Source organism: Lygodium microphyllum, chromosome 7, assembly GCF_053477565.2.
Source record: "Lygodium microphyllum isolate KBCC chromosome 7, Lygodium_microphyllum_v1.1.10, whole genome shotgun sequence".
NCBI lineage: Eukaryota > Viridiplantae > Streptophyta > Polypodiopsida > Schizaeales > Lygodiaceae > Lygodium > Lygodium microphyllum.
Window position 1 is genome coordinate 156,633,226 of NC_141141.1, and position 27,243 is coordinate 156,660,468.

General features: G+C 40.2%; 1 protein-coding gene across 3 annotated transcripts; it reads left to right on the top strand.

The window, feature by feature from the left end:
• Positions 1–26,835, top strand: LOC148034125 (structural molecules protein). Of its 3 annotated transcripts, none has more exons than XM_087682148.1 (4): positions 1–504; positions 1,120–1,346; positions 23,582–23,653; positions 26,227–26,835. In XM_087682148.1, exons 1-4 carry the CDS (start codon positions 401–403, stop codon positions 26,232–26,234), a joined length of 411 nt encoding a protein of 136 aa, XP_087538274.1. In that variant the 5' UTR covers positions 1–400; the 3' UTR covers positions 26,235–26,835. The 3 variants fall into 3 exon arrangements, with proteins under 3 accessions (XP_087538274.1, XP_087538273.1, XP_087538276.1); XM_087682150.1 differs by lacking the exon at positions 1–504 and adding an exon at positions 570–852 and having other exon boundaries at positions 26,227–26,811; XM_087682147.1 differs by lacking the exon at positions 23,582–23,653 and having other exon boundaries at positions 7–852; positions 26,227–26,780.
• Positions 26,836–27,243: the final 408 nt, after the last annotated feature.

A 27,243-nucleotide genomic window follows, 5' to 3' on the forward strand; every position in this document is an offset into this window, starting at 1 on the left:
TTTGAACCCAAGCTTTTCCCTTCCGCTAAACCAAAAAGGGCAAAAAGAGCGATAGTCGTGGCAGGCCGAAAATTGGTGCCGAGTCTCTGCCTATTCAGGACATTTAAGTTTTGCTACCTACAGCAGGGACGGAAGGCGAGATCAGGCTTGCGAGTCTGTCTTAGACCTAAAGTCGTACTCTGCTGTGGTTGGCCTTCAGGCTACAATAGTTCGCCATTTGACGTTTCTCATAGATTGCAGAGAAGAGGAGCTATGCTTTTGACGGGATGCCCCAAGTCCATCAGATCCCAGTCCTGCATTGTCGGCACGCTGCAATAGATCTCATGTATCCCTAAACGGTCACTTTTCCCATCTCACTACCAAAAAATTAGTGTATCTTGGTGGCACATCCTACAGGTGCATGCTGGGAGCAGATTCACCCCACCCGGTCTGGGCTAATAATTGCCCATGGAATTGGAAAGCTCCAGGTTTTCTCGCGGGAGTTTTATCTTCAGAGTGGAAAAGGTGCGAGTCAGCTTGATCTAGCATTTGGCGCAGTCTGCTGAAGTTAAGATTGGGTTTCTAAACAACGCAGGGCCCAGGCCATAGGCGGAAAGGGCAACTGTCTGTTGCAAGAAAGCGAACAGCAATGTTTTACGGGGCTATGGTTTGGGACCCATGGCTAATTGTCTCACAGATCGTGTGTATTCAATGCCTTAGCTACATTAGCCTTGGTATACTTTTGTGGTTCCTCGTAGGAATGCATGTACCAAGGTTCACACTTAAATATTTTTTTGACTATTCGATGGTCACTACTTCAACAATCACAGGATGGTGTATCATTACATCATTTTTATTGAATGCATTGGCCGGGTAAGACTGAGTGGATTGAGCTGGTTTTGACCATGGGTTTTGAAATCTCTGCTGTTTTGTACCTTAGGTTTTGTGCATTCAGATGCTACTATTATGTTTCTCTGTTGGTTTAGGATTTTTATATCCTGCACGATTGACATCAATGTGTTTGTGAGTTTGTTGTTTATACTTCAAAAGAGGATGATGTGTCTTGACTCTCCCTTTACGTCAATATGCATGATTATAAATAAATATATGACTTTTGTGCATGTTGATTACATCACACAGGGCTGGCTATTTACTGTTAGTTGTGGAGAGAGCCAAGAAATGTTTAGATTTCACAGCAACGATGTATATCGTGCATTTGTTTTTGTGCCTCATCTACGGTGGGCTACCATCATCTATCACTTGGTGGGTGGTGAACATCATTTGCATGGTACTTATGGCAGTATTGGGTGAATGGCTATGCATCAGGCGGGAGTTGAAAGAAATCCCACTAAGAAGCTCCCGTGCAAGTAAGTTTGTGAGAAACAGGTTTTTTTTACTTCTGTTCTTTGCACAATAATAGTTTGATCTATTTTCCAAGTAGCTGTCAATTTCAGTGTTTAATCAAATGGCTTAGGTGGCGCAGTTTATATGCTGCTTAGAGTGCATTTTTTTGATCAACTCCCAACTTGAATTAAGTAAATGATGCATGGTACATTAGTTTCAGGGAAGTTTTTTGAATGGTTATTTCACATTTTGCATATGGTCTATTTTGCTTTACAACAGGCTTTAGTAGAGATTGAATTTTTTTACAAAAGTTGGGATTTTGCAATTAGGCAAAAATATTCAAGGTACATTTTAATTACATTTGCATGTTTCTATCTTGCATTTATGAGCCTGTTTGACCAGCTTGCAATCTGCTGATAGTATCGACAGATATAATGTATAATGTGAACTAGTGCACACGTTACACATGACATTTGTTGCTAAGAGACTCTTGTGGGGTTTATTGTTGGATGTGTATAGGCATCTTGACCATTGGTGACAACATGGCTCAAGTAGAAAGGAAACTTTGCAAAAATTGAATTGGTCGAGCCTTAAAAATAGTTTTGATGTCGAAGGGGAGAATTGACCATTGGTAGTGACCTTGGAAAACAGAAGGTAGTTTTATACCGGTCTTCTTTCTTCAGAGGAAGTTGCCAAAATCTAGACTTCATATTAAACTTGTTGAAGATTTTAGTCTTTCTTGTCCTTTTAATTAACACATGCTGTAAGGCGATTGGGTGACCATGACCAAGCAAATGCTTATTCACATAAAATGCTTGACAGGACCATTGTGAGATAGTAGGTTCAATTAGGCCTTTTTCCAATAAGCTTTGGATTTCTTGTTTGCATAGCTCAAGGTTACTTGCTCTAATAGGTATAATAGAGAAATTTGAAAAATTGTACGAATGTGTGAATTATTACAACAAAGTTTGGAGAAGATAGAGACACTATTGTCCCCTAGACTTGCTACTACTAGTGGTGCTAGTATTAGTGTGATTTCTACTATTGCTACTTCAGCTCCCTCTTTATATTCTCCTCTTGTCATTGATTGGAATACTTTTTCGGAAAAAAGACTAAAAAAAGGATGGTCTACTATGTTTTCATCTCCGACACAAGGATCATTGAATGTTCATTCAGTCATTCAAAACAACTTCAAAGGCAAGGATCAATGGAAGGGCAAGAGATGGATTCCTTGCTATGGAAAATCCAATAGATATATGCACTCCAAATGTGTGCACAAGAATCAACTGTAGAAAATGAACACATTGTTTGGCGGTCTCAAGGTGTTGCAAATGATCGTGGAGGTCCTTCCTTAGCTCTTGACTGATGAATCTACTATACCACCTAGTATTCCTATATCTCCTATTGGTAAGCCTTAGTTCACTCCTAAATATGTAGAATATTTGGATATACTTTTTCCTAACTACTCAATGGAAGAATATCAACATGCCTTTGACCATATTGATGCTTTAGCCCTAAAGCAATTCAAGCAGAAAATCTGACAGCAAAGGTAAGCTGAAGAGCTTCTAAAGCAAATGTCCTTGTGTATTCCCCTTGAAATCGCTACAAAGGATGATTATGGCCATTATGTGCAGAATAGATTTGACTCTTGAATGATGGGTGAAACATTGGAACAGAATGTCTTTGATTATATTTCTGCTTGGTATATCATTTCTAATGTGTATAATAAAATTGGTATTTTTGAGAAAGTTGACAAATTTTCTATCTGGTTAATAGATGTAAGTCTTTTGAAAAAATTAAGCTGCTCATTTAGGTGATGTATGCTTATGTTGGCTAGAAATTGCTCGAAAAGCCCATAGTCAATAGGGTAGATGTGCTTAATGCAATGGCCCATGGATTCAATGGTGGTTTGAGACAATGGCGGATCTCTATTCACCCTCAAATCAAGCTTGCTATTTCCCTGCAACTTGACCTAGTGTAGTTATTCTTTGAATTGTTATTGGTGAGTTAGTTGGAAATAAATTGGATAATGTAGTTGAAGCCCGAGAAACATTCTTTAAGTCAAAACTCTGTGATCCTGGAAAGTATAAAAAATACATGATCTAAATGAGAGATTTATTGAATGAAGGCCTTGGTGCCCATGACGACAGTATAAAGGGACATCTTGTCTGCTCTTTTCTAGAGTCTATTCCCTTTTTCTATAAGAAAAAGTTAAAGCAAGAAAATAGGGATTTTAGAGACAATGTGGATAAATAATTTAAATCATTGAGCAAACAATCAAAGAAGTTTACCAGGAGCAAAAGTTAATTACTTTACAACAGAAGTTCCCTAGCGAGGTCCATAAAACTACTTTAGGTACAAACAATATTTTGGATGTGAAAAATGTAGGTGTTCTCCATGGTCTAATGGCTTGTTTAGATATAAAAGGTCAAGTTATAACTCTAGATATAGATAACATAGACATAAACAGTCTAGATATAGAAGCTTTTGAAGTAGAAATCACAGGTTTAACACAACTGACAGGTATGACAACAAAGAAAGGTATAACAAAGATGCTTTCAAAGAGAAAGGCAAAAAGAATAATCTCAAATGTTCTATCTGTGGGGCTGCTTAATAGATTTGGTAAATAAATATTCAAAGAAGACCTCTGAAGGAAAGGAAGAAAAACTCAAAACCAATGCTTATTACATTCTTTCTTTTGATTTTGAGTATTTTGAAAGTGCATTTGAATCTATTGACTATTTTGGTTCTTCTACTTATGATTCAGACAGTGATGTTGATTATGATTCTGACTATGATTCTAGCATCAATGAGTTGTCCTACTCCCATTGGGATGATTCTTGTAGTTATGATGAGGAAACTCTATCAGATTATTCTTAGGATCCTACTACTTCTATAGTAACTATTTCGTCTTCCTCTCCTATTTCAGATGAATCTTTCCATCCTATCAATACACATCACATTCCAAGTCATTTTGACTCCAAAGGAAAAGAAAAATATATACCCTCTACTTCTAATTCTTGGTATGGTAAGTCTTCTCATTCTCATTCTCATTTCCGCAAGCAAAGGAAAGACGGTACTGATGATGATGTTACACTTCCCTCTACTAATAAGGCTAGTTCTTCCATTGATGTCTACCGGTGACTCCAAAAAGAAAAAGAAGAATAAGGAAAAGATCCGTAAAGAATTCTTCCATAATCCCCATGATTTAACCAAACAGGGTGTACTAAGTCTTGACACTCTAAAAAAGGCAAACTTTTTGTGCCTCATGAATTGAATTAGATTCATACTCTTAGAACTGTCTCTCAGTTTATCTCTGACTTCACAAAAGCCTTGTAAACGCCCCGAACAACGTAGTATGCTTAACAATTATGATATTCGCTTGTTTTCGAGATTTAATATAAAAGAGAATGAACACTTAAAGCTGAAAATGAAAATTACTCACAAAATTACTGCCATGAAAATGTAAAAGTAATGGAGACAAGATTGAGGGTTGAAGATGGGCAACCCCCCCCGAAGGAATGTATTCTTGCTCAACCCAAGTCCCTTAGGGAAGAGCTCAGTTACAATCAGCCTGAGAGTGAGGAGAAGTAATTCTCACTCTCACAAGATCATGCAAAGATGTACAAACACACATGCATTATCTATTATGCAATGATAAGAAGTGATTTCTTTACAGTATGAGAGAAGAAAGAGGGGAAATCAGCCTTTCTCCATCGTTGAACAATAGTACATGGATAGGGCTTGCTTCTTGTTGCTAAAATGGAAGAAAGAGCTTGAGAAGGAGGTGCTGTAATGAATTTATAGGCTTGCTGTCCTGTAAAACAGCAATGATAGAAGAGGGAATATGGAGGAATTTGATAATGGAGAAGTGGGGGATGATGATGGGAATGGATGGGGCCAGTTTCTGGCTATTTGTGGGTGTTGTACATGAGTTTACAGCAAAGAAAAATGATGCTGAATGAAGAAAAACGAGCTTTTATTTATAGGAGAGGGAAGAGCTAGTACAAAAGGGGAAAGTGGAGTAGCACAAGACAAGTGTCCAGCCACATGTCATGAGATGTGACAAGTGGTGGGACACTTGGAAACTTGTGTGACAAGTGTCTCGACACTTGTCTCTTCTCTATGGCCTTCCTTTTTGGGCTGAATACTGTCAAGAATAGAAACAACCAAATTTAGTAAGCACAGTCAGAGTATAGAACTTACTATTTTTAGAATGACATCCCTATTTTTTAGGACTAGCATTTTTAGGCTCATTCGAGGCTCCTAAAATTTAGGGACTTCCTAAATTTTAGGGTCCTCCTAAAATTTAGGGACCCCCCAATATGGGTGTCATATGAAAGTTTTTTCCGTGTACATCGCAAAAACGGTATCAGAATCTTCATGTGACTTTCCTATGCAAAGAAATGTGCAGTTCAAGCTTTCAGCCCACACATGCACATTGTACAAGCATTTCATGATCATGCCATCTTGTTGATTGTAACTGTTTGTTCTGGCGGATCTAGCCCACACTTCAAGGCATCAATCCTTTCTGTGTGCGAGTCTAACCTTGATATGCGTGAGTTTTGGTCACAGGCGCCCAATCGGCTATATAGGTGGAAGTGTGAACTATCTTTTCTCTAACCCACCGCGTGGGTCCCACCATAACCTGTGACCACTCATCAGTGGCCAGCTCCAATGCACTTTTCTTTATATCTAATTAGTGCAAAGGAAATAAATTTAATAAATCATTATATAGACAAATTAGTAAAAAAAGGATACAAATTCTGTTTCTATAGAGTTGTGGCAGCCCTCTGGCTTTTATTCAGCTGTCCTCAGCTGAAAAGCTTCTTGATATGGTTGAAGAATGTTTGGGTAATCCTTCATGAATTTTTCATCTACCCACTGTGCATCTGTTGTGGGTAGATTCTTGAATTTTAGTAAGAATTTTCGTGTCACAAGGCCACTTCTCGTGGTTCGATCCTTGTGAAACAAAATCTGTTCAGGTTCCAAGAGTTGCTCTGTTTCTTCAACTTTTGGGGAATCTTCAGTAATGGGTTCCTTTGGTTTTGGTTCTATGTAAGGTTTTAGCAAACTTACATGAAAAGCATTGTGTATTTTCCAATGAGCAGGAAGCTCAAGTCGATAAGAAACTTCATTTATTTTCTCAATCACTTTGAAGGGTCCAAAGTATCTACTGGAGAGCTTTGGAAAAGAAGAATTTTGATCGGAACCTTGTTTGAGCCTGGTTTTATCAAACTTTAGCAAGACATATTGACATTTTTCAAAAGCCAAAGGTCTTCTTCGTTTATCTGCTTGCTTCTTTTGTCACTCTTGGGCAACTTTGATAGTGGCTCGAACTTGATCCATTGCGGTTTTTAAATCTGAAGTAAACTCATCAGCAGCAAAAATCTTATCTTTAGTGCGAATAATTGGAGGAGGAATCACTTTACCCTGTACTATTTCATTTGGAGCTTTCCCTGTGGATGAGTGCACTGTATTGTTGTAAGCAAACTCCAATAATGGAAGATATTTCTCCCATTGTGACTTATGTTCACTAGCATAAACTTTCAACATATCCAAAAGAGTGAGATTCATCACCTCTGTTTGGCCGTCAGTTTGAGGATGAAAAGCTGAGGAGAACTTTAAAGTGGTTCCCAAATTCTCAAATAAAGCACGCGAAAAGTTACTTGTGAATTTGGAGTCTCTATTTGAAATGATCTCAGAAGGCATACCATGTAATCTGAAGATATGTTGAATGAAAAGTTTTGCAGCTTGTGCGGATTTCAATGTTTTATGACATGGAATAAAATGTGATTGCTTGCTGAATCGATCAATTATGACCCAAATCATATCATGACCTTGAGGTGTTCTTGGAATACCTGAGATGAAATCCATTGTGATAGATTCCCATGGATCTTTGGACACTGGAAGAGGTTGCAAAAATCCTGGAGTCTTCTGCCTATTATACTTGGATTTTTGGCATATTAGACAAGTCTCAATGAAGTTATGTGTATCTTTTCGTAATGTTGGCCAATAAAAGTAGCGCTCAATTGCACTTAGAGTGGTTGCTTTCCCTCTATGCCCTACATAAGGGGGTTCATGACTTTCTTTAAGCACTGTTTGTCGAACAGGAAGAGTGACACAAAGGCGATTGTTCATGAGAAGGTAACCGTCTTTGATGGAATAATCTGGATGAGAATCTCCTTGCTGTAAATTTGACCAAATTGGTGCAAAGTCAGTATCTTCATCATAAGTATTCTTCATCGTTTGAAAATCTTCACGATGAGTCACTGTAATAGTTGCAATGCGAAGCACTCTAGAAAGTGCATCAGCAACTACATTTTGTTTCCCTGGAGTGTACATAATTTGAAAATGAAACATAGACAAGAAATTTTCCCATCTTGCATGTTTCTCTTGCAAATGCTTTTGAGTCTTGAAATACTTCAAGCTCTGATGATCAGTTTTAATAAGGAATTCATTGCCTAAAAGATAATGTTTCCATATCTTTAAAGCATGAACCACTGCTAAGAGCTCCTTTTCATAAATGTCATACCTTTTCTCCACATCATTTAGACGGCGGCTTTCAAAGGCTACGGCATGGCCTTCTTGATTTAGCACTGCACCAATACAATCACCGCAAGCATCTGCTTCCACCACAAATGGTTTTACCAGATTTGGAATGATAAGAATAGGTCCAGAAGTAAGAGCTGTTTTCAGCCTTGTGAAGGCTGTCTTCTCTTTTTCCTTCCATTGGAAAGAGATTTTCTTCTTTGTAAGGTCCTGAAGTGGAGAAGCCATAGCGGCGGTAATAAGAGCATAAGCCAAGAAACGATCGCACCTCATGTACATCATGAAGATGAGGCCATTCTTGGATTATCCTGATCTTTTCAGGATCCATCTAAATCCCTTCAGAAGAGATGACATGCCCAAGGTAATTTATTTTATGCATGAAAAATTCACTCTTTTTACCATTTACCAAGAGTTGATTTTGTTGAAGTAATTGTAGAACAATTTCCAAGTGTTGATGATGCTCTTCTTCATTCTTGCTAAAGACAAGAATATCATCAAAGAAAGTACCGACATATTGTCGATGCTCTCTAAAGATGCGCTCCATCATTCGATCAAAGGTGGCTGGTGCATTGGTTAATCCGAAAGGAACCACCAAGAATTCATAAAGACCGTATAAAGTGCGGCAAGCAGTTTTGTGTACATCTTGTGGTATTACCTTAATTTGATGATAACCACTCTTTAGATCAATGCAGCTGAAAATCTTTGAGCCTCCTAGACGATCCAAAATGTCGTCAATTCTGGGAATAGGAAACCGATTCTTCACAGTGATTTTGTTGAGGGCTCGATAATCAATGCACATCTTGAATGTGCCATCTTTCTTTTGAACAAGAAGAACCGGTGAACAAAATGGTGAGTTACTTGGCCTAATTAGCCCACGGTTGAGTAGGTCTTTGACTTGCTTTCTGATTTCTTCTTGTTGAGGACGGCTCATACGGTATGGTGCTATATTAGGAGGAGAACTGCCCGGGATAATATCAATATGATGGTCTTCTGGCCTTTCTGGGGGAAGCTGATAAGGAAGATCTTTCGAAAAACAATCTTTATACTTTTCCAAGAGCTGAAGTCGCTCTTGGTTTTCAGCATTCATATTATCTTTTACATCAGTGACATAAAGCAAACAACATTGAACACAATCCTTAATTGCTCTAGAGACTTGCATATGGCTTACCATAGGTATGGTGTCTCCAGAAACTCCAGCTTGGATCTCCTACTTCTTGACTTTGTTGGTGAGTTCTACCTTCTTTTTCTGAGAGAAGATGGTTGAATCTACTCTATGATTCCAGGGCATGCCAAGAATCACATCGCAACCATCAAGGTCTCCGATACAGAAGGTATCTTCGTCACTGTAGCCTTGAATTTGAAACTTGAGCTTGCCAATGTAGGGTGTCACAGTCTTCATTGTGTCACCTTCATCAGCATTTAAAGCTTGGCGAACTTCTGCCGGAGTGTCCATCTCTTCATTCTTTAATCCAAGCTCTTTAGCTAATTGCAAGGAAATGACATTTTTATTCGCCCCAAGATCTATCAAGAATAGTGCTTGCTTACCTTGCAACTGTCCCCAAGCTTTTAATAATTTACGCATCTCTGGAGTGTGAGTTGTGTTTGCAACATCACTGATAGCATTGATTTTCACTGGCGACTTAGGCTTGTTGTCAGAAACCTTGCTTTGTCCTTTGTTTGGACATTGCTTCGCTATGTGGCCTGTTTGTCCACATTTAAAGCACTTCCCTTCTTTCATGAAGTGCTGCTTTTCTTCTTCGGAAAGTTGCTTTGCTTGTGGGTATAGATTGGAGCGAAATTGAGGAGCATTAGGAGGTGCATAGGGCTTCATCTTCTTTTGATTTGATGGCTGCTTTTGCCGCTGTTTTTGTCCTTCATTTGGGGCTGGATACTCCTCATCATCAACTACTCTCTTCTTATCATTCTTTTGGAATGATTTGTTGCCATTTTGCTCCATTTCCCATGTCTCAGCATGGTCAATGAGTTCCTTGAGACTAGAACAATGATAATGATTAAGAGCAGTACGAAGTTTAAAATGCAAACCTCCTTGAAACTTCCTAAGCTTTTCCGAACTGTTAATCTTCTTGAAATGTTGGACCTTCAAAAGTAGCTCCCAAAATCTCTTGGTATAGTCACCAAGTGACTCATTTTTCCTTTGCCAAATCCGATCCCATTCCATTTTTACATCTCTTTTGAAATGAACAGGAAGAAATTGGCTTTGTATCATGCGAACAAAGGACCACCATGATTTTGGGGCAGCATGATCATATTCCAACCCCGTCCACCAAGTATGGGCTAAGTTGGTTAAATGTAAAGCTGCAAACTTAATCTTTTTTTTTTTCTTTATACTTGTCACGACCATACAAAATTTGAAATTGACGAATAAACTTCAGAAAAAGATCAGGATTTCGGGAACCATCATAAATACTGAACTTGATCTTTTTTTCAAGTTGAGATAGGGACTTAGTCTTCTTCTTCTTATGCCTTCGTCCATGCCCGGATCTTGAGGTTGAAGATGATGAAGTGTTTAATGGGGATGAAGATGGCGAGGAAATCATGAGATGTCAAAGGCAAAAGTTGCTATAAGTTATAACTTATGCCGCACAAGTACTTGGTGGTATTTAGTGCCAATTGTTGGCCAAGGGCATTCATTTGGCCATAAGTGTCAGTTGTTGACACTAGAGAAGTGATGTTTATGTCAGAAGTGTTGCGGCAATGGAAGCGTAAACATAAGTTGTAATAAACTATTGAAACACAAGACAAACGAGAAAGGGAAAGAAAGAACACAATACAGATGAGAACTTAGATGTATGCTCGGGAAATGGAATTCATATATCAGACATGAAACTATCGCATACAACAGTGAGTCACTGGCTGCGTGGGCACTGACACCGGCTCCTCTCTCCACGGGAACTCAAGGTGATGAGCTGAACTAGTTGAGGAGGAGCCTAGAATATATATAGGCATGAATAGTGCCATAAAATATGTTAGGTCGGCCAACATTTGATGCTGTCCGATTGGCAGTAATAAATGCCACATTAGCATAAAATGCTACACACTAAAAATGCCTTAAATAACTATCTAATGTGCCAAGCCATAATACATGCTTAGACTCACACATGAGTTGACATACTCTGCTAACACTCTCTCTCAGACCATGGCTGATCTATACAATACAATGGCACAATGAGCATGAATCAAAAACCATACAACATAGAACCACCAAGTAGAACCACAGATACCCAAGCAGTGGGTAATCAAGCCACCACCAAGATGCCTCGGAGAGAACCTGATATTGATGTCAATCATACCAGCTCCTGAAGATAGAGAAGATCATAGTAGCTTTCAATGTTTGTCAACAATGCCGCTGATGTAGTACATATGACCGCGGCTTGTCGCCAATGCCACAACACATAAATGACCATGGATTCCCCTTCTTTGGCCAAACTGCCAAAGTGCCCCCTCATGTGAGCTCTAGACGAAAGCCATCCGTTCTTTGGCAAAGAACCGGCCCATCATGAATGCGGATGTTAATCCTAGCTCCAGGATTTGTACCTGCAGACTTCGGTCGATGCGTCAGGAATTTTCCTCTCTGGATCATGTACATCGGTATAGAGATATAGATGAGGCACGATTGCCCCATATCACCACCCTCTCACACTCCCTCTTTGGCACTAGAGAGTTGAGGGATGACCTCATCACCACCACTAGAAAGCAGCTGAGGAGGGGGCCACCAAGCCCTTCCCACAATCCAAAGAAGAGGATCCCTTCCGTGCCTTGGAAGGCCTTGGCCGGAGGATATAAGTCGGAAATCTGAGGCAGACAATGACTCGTTGGAGGGGTCCACATCCTGCTTCGTCTTTTGCTTCTTTTTCTTCCTAGAAGCTGCTAATTCTTTGCAGTCCTTTTGCAAGTGGCCCTTCTTGCCACAGTGATAACACTAGGCCTTCGACTTCTTCATCTTCAAACCCCTCTCTGAAGATGCAAGAGTCTCACCTGAACCTCCATAATGTGACGGAAGTTGCCCTTGTAGTTGCAAAGTCGCCTCATACTCAAGTAGCAAAAAGGACATATGAAGAAAACTAACAGGAGTCATAGATGTTTACACCCGTAAAGCATTCACCACTCCGAGGAAGCTCGTAGAGTACCATACAACGCAAGTAAAATAGGTCGCTTGTATGAAGCAACAGTCACCTGATCAGCAAGGGTGAAAACAATCTTGAAATTAGCAAGAAAATACAATTGGAGCACAAATCCTGAAATCTGATGCCATGTTAGAAGTGGTGCAGCAATGGAAGTTGCAAAGTCGCCTCATGCTCAAGTAGCATCAAGGACATATGAAGAAAACTAAGAGGAGTCGTAGATGTCTGTGCCCGTAAAGCATTCACCACTCCATCAAACTCCCGAGGAAGCTTGTAGAGTACCATACAATGCAAGTAAAACAAGTCTCTTGTATGGAGCAGCAGTCACCTGATCAGCAAGGGTGAAAACAATCTTGAAATTAGCAAGAAAACACAATTGGAGCACAAATCCTGAAATCTGATGCCATGTTAGAAGTGGTGTAGCAATGGAAGTGTAAACATGAGCTGTAATAACTTGCTGAAACACAAGACAAAAGAGAAAGGGAAAGAAAAAACACAATACAGATGAGAACTCAGAAGTATGCTTGGGAAATGGAGTCTATATATCAGACACGAAACTGTCTCATACAACAGTGAGTCACTGGCTGCGTGGGCATTGGCATTGGCTCCTCTCTCCACGGGAACTCCAGGTGATGAACTGAACTAACTGAGGAGGAGCCTAGAATATATATAGGCTCGAATAATGCCATAAAATATGTCAGGTTGACCAGCATTTAATGTTGGTTGGTTGGCAGCAATAAATGCCACAATAGCATAAAATGCTACACACTAAAAATGCCTAAAATAACCATCTAATGTGCCCAATCATAATACATGCTCAAACTCACACATGCTTGACATACTCTGCTAATAGTTTAATGATACCTAACGCCAATCTGATGGTCAAAGATGACATAAAGACATTTGGAAGTGGAAGTTGTCTAGCCAATTTAATTATTGGTCAGTCAGATTATTTTTCAGGGCATCAGAATAACTATTAGATTGATTTTCAGTATTTAAAGACTGAAAATTAATATTTAATTATGGATAATGCTGAAAGAACCATTTGGGAAGGCTGCCACTTATCCAAAATGCCCATGCAAGACTGAAAAAACGTCTTTAGAGGCCGGAGAGAGGCAATTCTTAGTGTATTTAGCTTGCAAGAGAGAGAAGGAGATGCTGTTGGTTTGATTTGCAGCCATTGGAGGACCTTCTGAGGCAACTAGGGGCAGGAGAAGACTAATCAACAGCAGATGATAGCATCTACAGGCTGTTGAGACAGGGCATCAACAGTAAATGAATGATTTTCTTCGGTTCTTTGCATCTACAAGTTGTTGAGATAGGGCAACAGTAGTAAATGACAGATTTTCTTTAGTTGTTTGCGAAGAAAGTCTGAATTGTCTCTCTCCTCAGCATTCTCTCTCATCTCCCAACCTTTCTACAACCTTGCTTCAAAGATTACAGGATTGAGATTACCAGAGGCTGAGAAATTTCAGATTTCTTTGTTGTAAACCCTAATTTGCAGCAAAAATTAGAGTTTAGCACTAGCCTTGGGAAGCATGCTAGAAATTGGAAGCTCCAAGACTTGGATTCAACAGGGTTGAAGTTGTTTTAGCCTATTTAAGTGGAGGGACCAGCAAATCATTGAATTTGGGGCATTTTTAATCTCCATCAAAGTGGATGAAGATCAATTGATTGCGTGAATCAAGGGACAAAGCAAATTGAAGACTTGCTGGTCATTTTGGATAGCAATGGGAGTTGGAATACCGAAAGGAATTGGGAGAATCCCATTGTACATCAACTTTTTCTTGAATTAAGTTAAATAAATACTGAAAGGGAGGCTAGTTTTGGGGCCAACATGGTGTCCAATGTCCAAGATTATATGGTAAAGTGCGCATTTCAGTTTTGTGAATTTGTTAATTGCTGTAAATAGTGCTTAATTAGGCTATTTACCACCGTATCCGAGGAGGAAGGTTGGTTACATCTGCCATTGCAGTTCTCCAAGGACTCACTTTCTCATTCCGTGCAGTTGAGTTCCTTAAGCCAATCAATTAGATTAGACTTTCTCCACAGAAAGCCTACAAGCTCAATGCACTCAATAATGGTGGCCCTATTCCTACCATTTGTGGCAAGTTGAAAATTGTTGGTAAATTCAGTTTGTATGTGGATATCTTGATTAATATAGGTTCAAGTCTTGCAATAGCTCCTTTTGAGCTCTTTGTGCTAGATTGCATCCAATCTAGTAATCCGATAAATTGTGGAATCATCCAACAATAGGAGAATTACTTTATCTCATATTACTCAAGCATATTTATATCTTGGTGAGATCAAAGTCGATTGATGAAACACATGAGGTATGATCTTTTGTTGGGTATTGATGTCTTGCAACATTTAGTTCCCTATATCTTTTGGAAAGATCATTTTACAGTGTCCTATGTTGGCAAAAAGGCTGATATTCCACTAACTAAAAAAGGTTGGCAAAACAATCTATACTCTCAAATCGGCCTATCTCTAAAAGGGAACGCTGTTCCCACCAAAGCAGTACACAAAGGGATGAAAGAAGATGAACTTGAGTTATGCAAACAGGAAATCCAAAGCTTATTGGGAAAAGGCCTGATCAAACCTACTATCTCAGAATGATCTTGTCAAGCATTTTATGTCAATAAGCATTTTGAGCAAAAAAGAGGTAAAAAACGAATGGTGATCAATTATAAACCCTTAAATAAATATTTGCTTGGTCATGGTCACCAAATTCCCTTATGGGAGATGTGTTGATTAAAAGGATTAAAAAGGCTAAAATCTTCAACAAGTTTGATCTAAAGTTTGGATTTTGGCAACTTCCTCTGAAGAAAGAAGACTGGTATGAAATTGCCTTTTGTGTTCTCTAAGGTCACTACCAATGGGCAATCCTCCTCTTCGGCTTAAAAATTGCTCCTACTTATTTTCAAGGCTGGACCGATTTAGTATTTGCAAAGTTTTCCTTTTGCTTGGTATATGCTGATGATATTTGGTGTTTTCTGAGACTATTTTGAAATATGTACTCATTTAACATAGTTTGCTTTGGTTGTGGAAGCTGCTGGTACAGTGTTATCGCCAACCAAATCTATTTTATTTGCCACATAGGTTGAATTCTTAGATTTGTTTATTCATCATGGCATGGTGGAGCTTCGGGATAATGACTAGAAGAAAATTTTGGAATTTCCAGCAGAATTACCCAATGTGAAGGCTTTACAACAACACTTCTAAATTGTCTTAATTGGATCAATCATTCCACACCCAATCTTGCTTTGTACACGCAAGATCTATATTCTTTATTGAGGAAAAATAATTTCCAATGGAAGCCTATTTACACCTTGGATCTTTAGCAGATTTAAAATCTGATTCAGAAATTACCTCCTTTACATCTTTCTATAGGATTACCACTTTGTATCTACATTGATGCCTCTAATACAGGATGGGGTGCTATTCTTTGTGAAATCTCTGCTGATGGAAAAGATCTCTGCATCTGCCAATATGCTTCGGGTATTTTCTCCTCCACACAACAAACTATCCCTCTTACCAAAGAGAGATTTTGGCAATCATCAAAGCCATTTAGCTGTTTCGAATATTTGTGGAGTTTGTGCCTTTACTGTACATACTGATTTGCAACATGTGCGTGGCTATCTAACCAAGAAAGCTTCCACTCAGATCAGGAATAAAAGACTTTTACGGTGGTCATAGTCTTTTGATGAGCTGGATATCACTTTTGAGCATGTGCCTGGAAAAGACAATGTATTGACAGATATGCCACAAGGCAGAGAAGCGCAACGGAGCAGAAGATAGACAGCGGAAGATGACAGCGGACGAGTCAGAGGCAAAGACGAGAAGATAGTAAAAGGAATGTAAGAAGCCAAATGAAAGCTGAAAACTTCTCCCCGATTGCATTGCATACAAGGTATTTATAGATTACAAAGCCTTGAGGCTTGAGTGGGTTCACTCATTGGTGTAAGTGGGAGGAGCATCTCCTTTTGGAAGTGTGCATATTGCAGTGTTAGAAGTGCGCATAATCTCAGTGGAAAAGTGAAAAAATTCAGTGCATCATAGCTATAGTATGTTACAGTGCTGGCTACAATGTTAAGGTGGTTGTTGGGAAAGCATATCTGCCAAGACATTGTATTTTCTAGGCACATGCTCAAAAGTGTTGGGAATAAAGGCCTCGTGCCTTTAAATGTGCTCGGGTGTGAATACACCCTTAGCACTTGTACTCGCACATATATATCTATCTTAAAACCTAAAGGTACACACTTGTCATTGTATCTAAAAAATGTGCTCACTCTCTACTCTGCTCTATCTCACTCTCTCTGTCTCTCATTGCATGTAACGACTAACTGTCTCGATCTCTGTGCCTAACCTGTCACTACAAAATGGTATTAGAGTTGCGGTTGAGGCGTTTGTACCTCTCGGGGTTCGAGCAGGACAAGCAAGCAAGTCGTGAGCTGTAGAAGGCTCTAGCGTGGACCACAACAGGTCCAAGTGGACTCGACGAGCAATAGTTAGCAGTCGATTGGTGCAGAAGCGACTGCAGCTGAAGAACAACCAAAGCAACTAGTAGGGAGCAGGTGAAGTGATTGCAGCCGACGAATGATCAGCGGGCGACTAGTGGGAAGCAAGCGTTGTAGCGTGGCATTTGATGAACAGTGGACGGGACGGCAGCAAGGGCGTGACGAGCGACGGACGATTGCAGCGCTGACGTTAGAAGCGGGCAGCGGACAGCAGTTGGCGCGTGATGGTCCAGCGCATGACGGGACCAACAAGGTGAGGACAAGCCACCCGTCATCCAAATTTTTTTTCTTCAAAAAATCGTTTTTTCAAACTCCTTCCTCTAACCAGGGTTCACGCACGCAAGCACAAAAGGTCAGATTTGTGCAACTTTGGCCCAGAAATTTGGGGCTTCTCCAGACTGAGTATTGTTCATGCAAAATTGAGGTATTTGCGTCGGAAATTGCAGGCATTGTGCGCATTTGAATTGGGATTTTCGCCACAATTATTGAAATTTTACTCATTTGAGTGAAATTTCTCAACATTGGACCCATAAAATTTGGGGCTTTTTCCAGAATGGGGAATTTGATGCTAGACAAGCAAATTTGTCTCAGAAATTGCAGAAAATTGTGACATTTTGTTCGTGACATTTGGGGCTTTTCATGTACATGCACAAATTGGGCTGAAATCTACCCAATTTCTCGACACTGATGCATATTGGACCCCTTGCAATTTGGGGCTTTTGCAGTTTGGGCAAAATTTGTGCAGCATTTGGTCATTTTATGTACATGCAATTAAATTTAACGCAATTTGGACATCAACACTTGGTAAAATTTAGGGGTTTTGCTGAAATTGCTCTATTTTGGCCAAATTGGCCTGTCCTATGCATGAAGAGAAAATGTAGATGTGTGGTTGATGCTTTGAGCACAAAATTTCAGGGTTTTTTGACCGTCCGTGTCAAATTTTATAACCGTGGGTACCCGGTATCTTTTGCGTATCATACTTAACTTTTTGGCATACTATGCATGTCTTGACAAATTGCTCAACATCATGCGTCAAAGCTGGCCAATAAAAGAACAGCTCAATTGCCTTAACTGTGGCATCAATACCCCTATGACCGGCATAAGGAGGAGCACGACTCTCAGTTATCACCTTGGCCCTCAACTGCTTTGTGATACGTAGTCGTCCATGTATCATTAGAAAGCCCTCTCGAAGTACGAAATGATCATGCCTCTGGCCATTGCAAAGCTGATCATAGACATTTCCATTATTACTTTTATCCTTAGTGAAAACTAAGTAAGCTGAAAGATGATTTTTCATTACTTTGGAAATAGCAGAAGCAAATACAACATGGACAAATTCCCCTTAAATTTTACATCCAAAGTATGAACTTTGCCTCTATGGAAGAGGGTCACAATCTTATCATGAGTATCAATCACTGCATGCACACAATGACACCAAAGCATACCAAGCAATACATCACATCTTTCCAATGGAGCAATAAAGAACTCTTCTCTGTCCACATAACTTTGAGTGTGCAAACAAAGCTTTCCAATGATAGGAGTGACCAGCTTTGCATGTACCTTGCATGCCATACCAATCTCACCCATGGGCCCCATCTCATCCTCTTTGATGTCTAAACGGGCTGCCATATCAAGAGATATGAAATTTGACTGTGTCCTTGGATCAAGAAAAATCAATGCATGCTGATCTCTGATTTTGCCCCAGGTCTTGCAGAGTTCAGTACTATCTCGATTAGGCTGATCTGCCACTACGTCAAGCACTAAACCAACAGTGGTTTTGCCTTTCTTTCCCTTATTAACATCCTTTTCAGCTTTCTGTTTATTAGGATAGTTGCATGCCATATGCCCTTCCTGTTCACAAATATGGCATTTATTTGCAGCCATCAGCTCCTGACGTCGTGCATCACTTTTTCCACTCTTTCTTTGCAATCTGTTTCTCTTTTCAGCCTTGTTTTCAGATCTGCGCTGATTTTCAGCTTTATTTTCAGATTTACCCTTGTTCTCAGCCTTTGCCTCTTTGACATGTGACTTGGCATCATCATCGTGGAATCGTGCATCCTTTCCATGCAGCAATGTGTCGGCTGTAGTAGTAGTTTCCATAAGCTAAGACATGCTGGAAACAATGGACTTAATGCAAAAATCCCGAATACCCTTTCGCAAATCACAAATATACTTCACCTGCTCATGGAGGGGTACCGCGCGATAAGAAGTAACTGGCAACAATGCATTCCAAAACTTCTTATTATACTAATCTAAGTTCTTGCAGTCTTTGGAATTCAACTGATTCCAAGCTGTCATAATGTCTACTTCAAAGGTACTTGTCAACCAATTTGAAGCAAACATTTTCTTGAACTGGACTCAAGTGGTAGGTGACTTCCCTTGAATAAGCAGTGTAGACCACCAGTGCAATGCATTTCCCTTCAAAAATGTGGCTGCCTTGCGTATCTTAGATGCCTATGTAAAGTTACCTCCAGATAGGTTGCATCAAATTGCTGAATAAAAACAAGTGCTTTCAACCTATCTTGTGCACCACTGAAAGGCTCAAACTTCATTCTTTTACCACCTTCATCATAGTCCTTTGACGGATCTATGGGAGTCAAGGCTGCCTTGGCTGTATTTGCATAAAAACCAGCACTATCTGAAGCACCTACATGACCAGCATCAAATCCTTGGGGGTGCCGATACATATCCATATGGCCCACTTTGTGCCCCAGGCATCATGCCTATGCTGCCATACATGGGCTTAGGCATTCCACTTGCATTACCCGGATACATTGGGTGTTGTGAGCGATACATTGGCTGTTGCATACCATAGGGATTTGTGCCATACATTCCCGTATGCAGTGCTTGTTCAATCACAGCATGAAAAATGGTACCACCACCAAAGTATCCTTGTTGTCCCATGCTTGCATGTGCATAATGCTTTGCTGCCCATGTTCCCATGGATTGGCACTATCAAGTTGGCCATCCATTTGTACTTGTTGCCCCACGGATACTAATTTTTTGTGCTTATCAGGCATTTTGGGGTCTTCTAAAGAAGGCTTAGGCATTTTCTTCGGTTCTTGTGGCTGTCCCGAAGCTGTAGAAGGTGTCTTCTTTTCTCTTTGCCTTTGCTGTTCTTCTTTGGGGCATTCAAGAGAATTGAGTAAACTAGGGATTCTTTGCCAATTCAGCAAAAGGATCTGCTGCTGTATGCATTCGATCCTTGAAGCTATCATCAAATTCATTAGCCCCTTGCTGGTCATCAGTCTCTTTATGCATTGAAGTGCCAACATTTGGATCATTTCCCACATTTTCAACATGCTGTCCATGCTAAGAACCATGCCCAACATCAGTCATTGCATTTCCCCCCTTCACCACGTGATTGACCAAGGAGTGATGCATCCTCTCCACTTGATCCGGTTTCACCATGTGAAGACATGCTTGCTGTAATTCATTGCTGAGAACAATTTCAGCAATAATACAATATTTCCAAGTTGCAATCAAGTACCATGGGCCCACCAATTCAAAGGATTTGATGGTATCCCGGCAATGGAACAGTGAAACTAGTCTTCCTTCAGTGGATGGGTGGTAAATCCCTGATTACAACTTAATTACAGCAGCAAACAATAAATGCAAATCTGAGAATACAAATTTATGTACTGATCTTGGATAATGCACACCTGATTGGTCCCAAAAATGGCATCCCTTTCGGTATTTCTTTAGCTTTATTGAAGAAGTTGATTTACAATGGGATTCTCCTGATTCCCTTCGCAATCCAAACTCCCCTTGCAATTCTTAAATCTGATTTGCCCTTTGATTTGGGCACTTAATTGGCCTTTACCCACTTCATAGACGATGGAAATTTCCCAAATTCAATGGCTGGCTAGTCCTCCATCTGAATTTAGCTGAAATTCACCTTCAACCCTAAAAAATCCAAGTCTTGGAGCTTCCAATTTCTAGCATGCTTCTTGAGGCTGTCACTAAATCCTAATTTTTGTTGTAAATTAGGGTTTATAACAAAGAAATTTGCAATTTCTCAGCCTCCAAGGGTCCAAATCTTGAGATCTTCGGAGTAAGGTTGTGAAATGGTTGGGAGATGAGAGAGAAAGCTGTAGAGAGAAAATTTAGAGTTTTGTCGTGAAAAATGAATGAAAATCAGTCAAACATAGCTGTTGCCTTGCCACAACAACATTAAATGCTCTTGCCTACGGCTGAGACATCCAAATCAATTGTCATCTTGTACCTGGATGCAATCACCTAGGTGTGGAGGGCTTGAATCTGCAACCGCCTGCTCAAAAGTCACTCGTGGCTAGCTGCAATGGTTGAAAATAGGTTGGCCATGCTTGCTTATAGCTCTTCCACATTTGCTACGGCAAGAATGATCTCGTTTTTTTCTTCTTCAATCTTTTACTAGCTTGTATAGACAAGTTTGCCAAGTGGCAGCCTTCCCAAGTGGCTTTTCCAACATTTTTCATCATTAAATATCAAATTTTAGCCTTTAATTATCGAAAATTAATCTAATAATCATTTTGGTGCCCAAAAAAATAATATGAGAAGCCAATAATTACCATTACATGCCACATTTTTAGTGTCACGGCACTTCTGGCCAAATGAATGACCTAAGCCAACAATTGACACCAGATACCACCAAGTACTTGTGCAACATATTTTATAGCAACTTTTGCCTTTGACATCCCTTGATTTTCTCGGATCTCGAGCTCGTAAATATACTTTAACCCCAGTTGCACCTCATATGTGCAACATTTACTTAATCATGTGATTAAAAATTAATCCACATGTTAAGTGAGGTTTCAAAAATATATGTCCTCATGACATTGGCCAAGCTGCTAGTAGCAGGGAGGAGCTGTCAATAGCAGAGAATAGCCGCTAGGAGACTGGGACGTGGAGATAGTAGCAACAATGCTGAATGCAGGATGGAAAACAACAAACACTGGAGGGAGCAACTACTAGTTAGGATGTTGATGCAATAGAAGAAAAATAGAAGTGGATGCGGAACCCGCCACCGATCTTTGCCTTCATTGGAGTGGAGGATCTTTGCCACTGTTTGAGCGGATCCAGGCCTAATACCATATCAAAAGATGATGTACCAGCGAGACGTAGGGTTTACGGCGAGGAACACAGAGTGAACTCAGTAAACATTGAGAAGAGAAAAGAAGAGAGAAGACACTTTGATCAATGGAATGAATGTGATACAACGGAACGAGGGTACCGTATCAGAAGGAAGATAGTGAAGACAGCCACAAGCCACGAACCACAATGTTCTCCTGAAGGGGTGTGAGAGCAGTGGAGAGGCTGGAGAGAAAAGGTGATGGACTGAATGAATTAGCGGTGAAAAATAAGTGACATAGGCAGCCCATAAATAGGCAAGAGGCTATCTAGGATGGCGTGCGGAGGGAGTTTAAAGAAATACTCTAACAAAGAAACACAAATAACAATCGTATGACTAAGCACAGACTGATAAAGAACTAAGTTAGGGTTAGGGTAACTCTGAGAGAATGAACACAGAAAATAACTGAAGTGATATAACTGTTTATATAGCAAACACACTATGCAATGAATGAATATTGAACCTCAAACTCCTGTATCTCAAGGATCAGGGTAGGGGTAATGAGTTGGAGAGTGTGTCGTACTCTGTCCCGAATCCAAGCAAGGCAGCCTTTGGAGTTGAATACCAGCAAACGCAGCAGTGAGAAGCTGGACTTGATGTAGACAACAGTGAGGAGAGAGAGAGACTAAAATCTCTGGTAGGACAGCCTGCATGAGAGAGAAAACTGCCAAACGCAGGTTGTAGGTGATGTGGCAGGCAGTATGACAGCATGTCTGTGCAGGAACAACAGTTGCCTGGCTGGGATTAACTCCAAATTATGAGAAAAGGGCTGGAAATTAGGTGCCAACTGATGTAGACAGCAATGGACAGCTTTGGTTGTGATGTCCTCCGCAAACGGGGTGTGGGCAGCAAGCTGAAACACCTGAAATTTCCAAAAACGAGATTGAGGGCTGAGTGGAGGGCAACATACGTATTTATAGAAAGTTTGGGCCCTCCCAAGTGGATTTGTGCTTATAGGATACAAAAACTCTCTAGGATTGCATTTCTTTTAAATAAACAAGGTTTCTTCATTAATTAAGCAAGTTTTGGGGCTGTTTAAGTAAAGCTAAAGCATACTTAGCTCAACAAGGAGGGCACCGATTGTCTGGGGTAGCGCCCCACTGTGGGCACCCAGCCCCTTTTTGGGGCTGTCCACTGTGAAACCCTAAACGCAAAGTGCGAAACTCTTAACGCAAAACACAAAACTGCGGGGGAAGGGTTTCTCAACAAGTCAATCTATCAGATGAATGTCAATAGTGACTTTCTAAACGATTATTCGGAGGAGGAAGTCTAAGTGAATCATCCTCTGGATTTTCCTCTGTTGACCAAAAGGATGAGGTCTTTTGCTTGTAGAAAGCTCTTTAGAGATTGAAGTAAGCACTATAGTCTTGGTTCAACTCACAAATACCATTTTACTGCTCATGACCCGAACTTATATATCCATACTACTTTAGAAGGGGTTAGCTATATCTTGCTATATGTAGATGATTTATTTATCATTGGTTTATACTTTGTGGGCTTTGGGGAGGTAAAAGTCTAACTTTGCTCAACTTTTGAGATGATAGACCTTGGTTTATTGTCTTACTTTTTTGGGATTGAGGTAGTTCGATCTAAGGGTAGTAGTTTTGTTTCCCAACAGAAGTATGCTTTTCAATTAGTGGGCCAACATTGCATGGATTAGATACGGCTTGTGGCCATGTCTCTTGATCCCACTTGTGATCTTTCTAAGAATACCCTCGATTAGCCCTTTGACGAGTACACCTATAGGTTAGTTGCAGGGAAGTTTCTTTGGTTGATCCACACTAGGCCAGATTTAGCTTACTTTGTTAGTTTACTTAGTCAATATTTCAATGCACCTAGAATGGCACATTGAATTGCTTGTTTGCGTGTTTTGAGATATCATTGGTGTACGTTTTTTTTTGGCCTAACTTATGGATTTGGTTTATGTTTGCAAGGGTACATTGACTTTGATTGGGTAGGAGATGATGACACCTTGTGTTTCCACGTCGGCTACCTCTTTACCTTGGGTATGACATTCATCTCTTGGATCAACCATAAGTAGGAGACAGTGGCGACTTCCATGGCAAAGACCAAGTATCAGGCTATCTTTGATGGTATCATAGAGGCCATCTACTTGAGGAGCTTACTGGCAACGCTACACTTTCTATGCGACTCTCCCATTGTATGTACTGTGACAACCAGAGTGTCATTGCCCTTGTGGGCAATCCGATCATCACACCACTGATGCGGCATGTGGAAGTCCACTACCACTTCATTAGAGAGCAGGTTGAGCTAAGCACCATCTACCTAGAGTTTGGGTCTTCTTTCGATAATTTTATTGATATATTTACCAAGGCGGTCCGACATTGCAGTATTTGTTACTGAGGATTGGCTTGGACACACCCTCCTTTATTGCTTCCAATTGATGGAGAGAGGGTGCATCCCTCTTGCTTTCCCTTTCAGTTTGAGAGGAGGTGGCTTTTTCTCTTGATAGTGATAGTGATGATGCTTATAGATTTTGATTTAGTCATTGTATTTATTTAAATATTTTGAATATTGTAACTTCATTCGCACTGTTAGGATGACATGATTGTAAAAGGGTACTTGGGCAAGTGAAGAATTTCATTGCTAGGGCGTTGTCTAAGTGGCACCATTGCATAGTATTTTGCATGAGTATGATCACACTTGCATTGCCTCTTGCATAACTCTAGTGCATTGACATTTTATTTTACAAACATACATCTGTATGCATTTATCATTTTCTAGTCTTTCTGAGTGATCGACACTGGGTCCGCCATATTCATAGCATTGCACGTGGCAATCTCCAAGGTGGTCTCCTGTACTTGCTTAGCCTTGCAAGGTTGCTTTTCACACATCTTTTTTGCCTCTCCACATATCCCTCGTATTTGTTGGACATTCTACTAGTCTATTATTTCACTATTGACACCTAGTAGTGGTAGGAATAGCTTGCTTATTTTATGAAAGCCTTTGGGATTAGCTACTTGTCTCCTATCTATTACTTAATCGATTGCCATTTTCTCTTTTTGAAACAATATTATCAAATAACTCCCCAAAGAAAAGGTTCATTGTAGTCTCATTCGCCTTTGCATGATTTGGTAGGCCACTGGGCAGCCAACATGTATCCTTTATCCGATGCCGTAGCCTCTTTGGGTGACCATTTGGACTCCCTTGGTAAGATAACCATTGTCTTTGTAGTCTTGGTAGGCCATTGGGTAGCCACTGTACACCCTTTGTTTGATGCCTTGGTTGCTTTGGGGTGGGATGCCTTGGGATAAAAACATATGGGAAAAAAAAGATCAAACATTGGGTTGGTCGGCTTTTTTTGTTGTTAAGACTTTTAGGCTTGAGAGGGGATTTTGAGCTAAGATAAGCATTACATGCTATATTAGCCTCTTAAATAGCCTAAAAAATGCTTAATTAAATAAACCCCTAATTTGGGGTGTGATTCGAGAGTGTTTTAAAATGGTGTGCGGTGCGAGGTCCTAAAACATTCTATAAATACATATCCTGCCCTCCATTCAATCTTAATCTTGTTTTTGCAAGTTTCAGTTGTTGTATTTGTATTTCCCACATCTCATTCGTGGAGGACATCGTGGTGAGACTTTCCCCTTCCTATATGCTACCTCTGGGACTTGATTCCAACCTTCGTCTCCGCCTGTTGGCTGTCACCTTCATCTGGACCTGTAGCTGCATTTATTGCTGAAATCACGTGTTGGAGCTGTTGCCATTGTTTAGACATTGTTGTCATCATCCAGATTTTGCGTTCGCGGAGTTTCTCTCTCTTCCAGCTGTTACGTACACTTGCACAATTGCCTTCAATTTTTAGGTGTTGTCCAAATTTTCTCTTTTGAGATATCTGCATTTTTTCTCTCTCTCTCTCTCTCTCTCTCTCTCTCCTCACTGCGTGTCTATATCAGATCTAGCATTCTTTGGCTGTGATTGCTGGTGTTCAACTCTCGAAGGTTGCCTTTGCTGCATTTCGGGATCTGTCAGGAGTATAACAGACTCCCACTCGTGGCACTTGCTCAGCACCTTTGCCTTGGTCCTCCAGATATGAGAGTTTGGGGTAGAGTTTTCATTCCTGCCCAGTTTATTTGCTGCATTTGTAGAGTCTAGTTTTTCCTAGTTCTAGACCAGCCTGTTCATGGCTGAGAAGCATGCCTTTTTCTCTCTTTCGCAGGTTTTTCTTGATGAGCAACCTTTGGTCCCACATCTGTGGCAAGTCCTTGGGTGTACTAGAGCTTGCAATGGCCTAAAGGACGTGGTGCTCTGTTTCAAGTTTTGATTAGTACAAGAGGGTGGGAGAGGGCAAGGGGAAGTGCAAGGGCAACTTTTGTACGCACGTGTGTGTGCTCTGAAGAGGGCATAGTGCCACTCTTAAAAGAGTGTGGGGCCTTCACTTAGGGATCAGGTAACCAACAGGGCACCGGCATGCCAACAAGAAATAACAAAAGAAGACTAAGAATGGACTAAAGAAAAGCTTATTTTCAAGTATACAGAGAGGGTGCTAGAGAGAGGGAAGGAGGGAGGAAGAGGTGGAGAGAGCAGGTATAGATTTAACAGTCTACTTGTGTAACAGGTGTCTAAAGATAATCTGGGACATGACCATAACATGTGCTGCTGAAAAGGAAAAATTTGATGGAGGCGAAACCATGCAAGGCTGATAGACCTTTCTGGCAGCCTATTTGACCAGAGTTACTCTGGTGTTCGTTAGGTGATATACTGTGCCAATGCCAAGTCTATAAGAAGTGTATTTCAAGAAAGGTTATCACCTTTGGAAAAAAAGTGTATTCATCAACAAGGAGTGTATTTATTGCCTTCTTTGGGGGGGAAACACGTATTTCAAGAAAGGTTATTACCAATTATAGATGTTTGTATACAGCTGGTTGAGAACCTTTTTGAGAATTTGTTATATCCTTATGGTTAGCATCACATTTGAATTTGCTTTTCAGAAGGGGTTTATAATTTTCATGTTGGTAACAATGTTAAGCAGCCAATATGCATGCAGGGGCATGGACCTTACCTGTTACTGTAATTGTCTGTTTCAACATTACAATTGTTTTACTTGCATATTTAAATGCGACATTGATCCCGGGAAAATAACACACTGGACAGACTTAATTTGCATGCTTTCTTCTGGCTGTATGATTATATTAATTCGTATGTATGAGACAGGACTGACTTGGGTTTATTTACAAGTCTAAACACGACACCTAGTTTCTAGGTCCAACAGATTGAAGAAGCAATATTTCTGTTGTATGGCCAAGGACACTCTATTTGCTTGGGAATCCATGTAGCAAGGCAAGATCAAATTTGTTGTGATGGTGTGTTAGCCACCAAAAGAAAAATTGAGGTGTTTGTATGATTACAAATTTAGAATTGTCCGCTGTGGTAGTTGAATCTAAGTGGGCTTTATTATATCTCTCTATCATGCTTTTGCTAACCAGTTGTGGTTTTAAAGGCCTGTGCTGATAGGTGGTAACAGACTTTGCCTTTCGCTTCACTTTTGAAAGCTCAGGAATCCATGTAACAAAGCCAGGATTAAATTTGTTGTGACGGTATGCATGTTAGCCACCAAAAGAAAAATGAGCTGTTT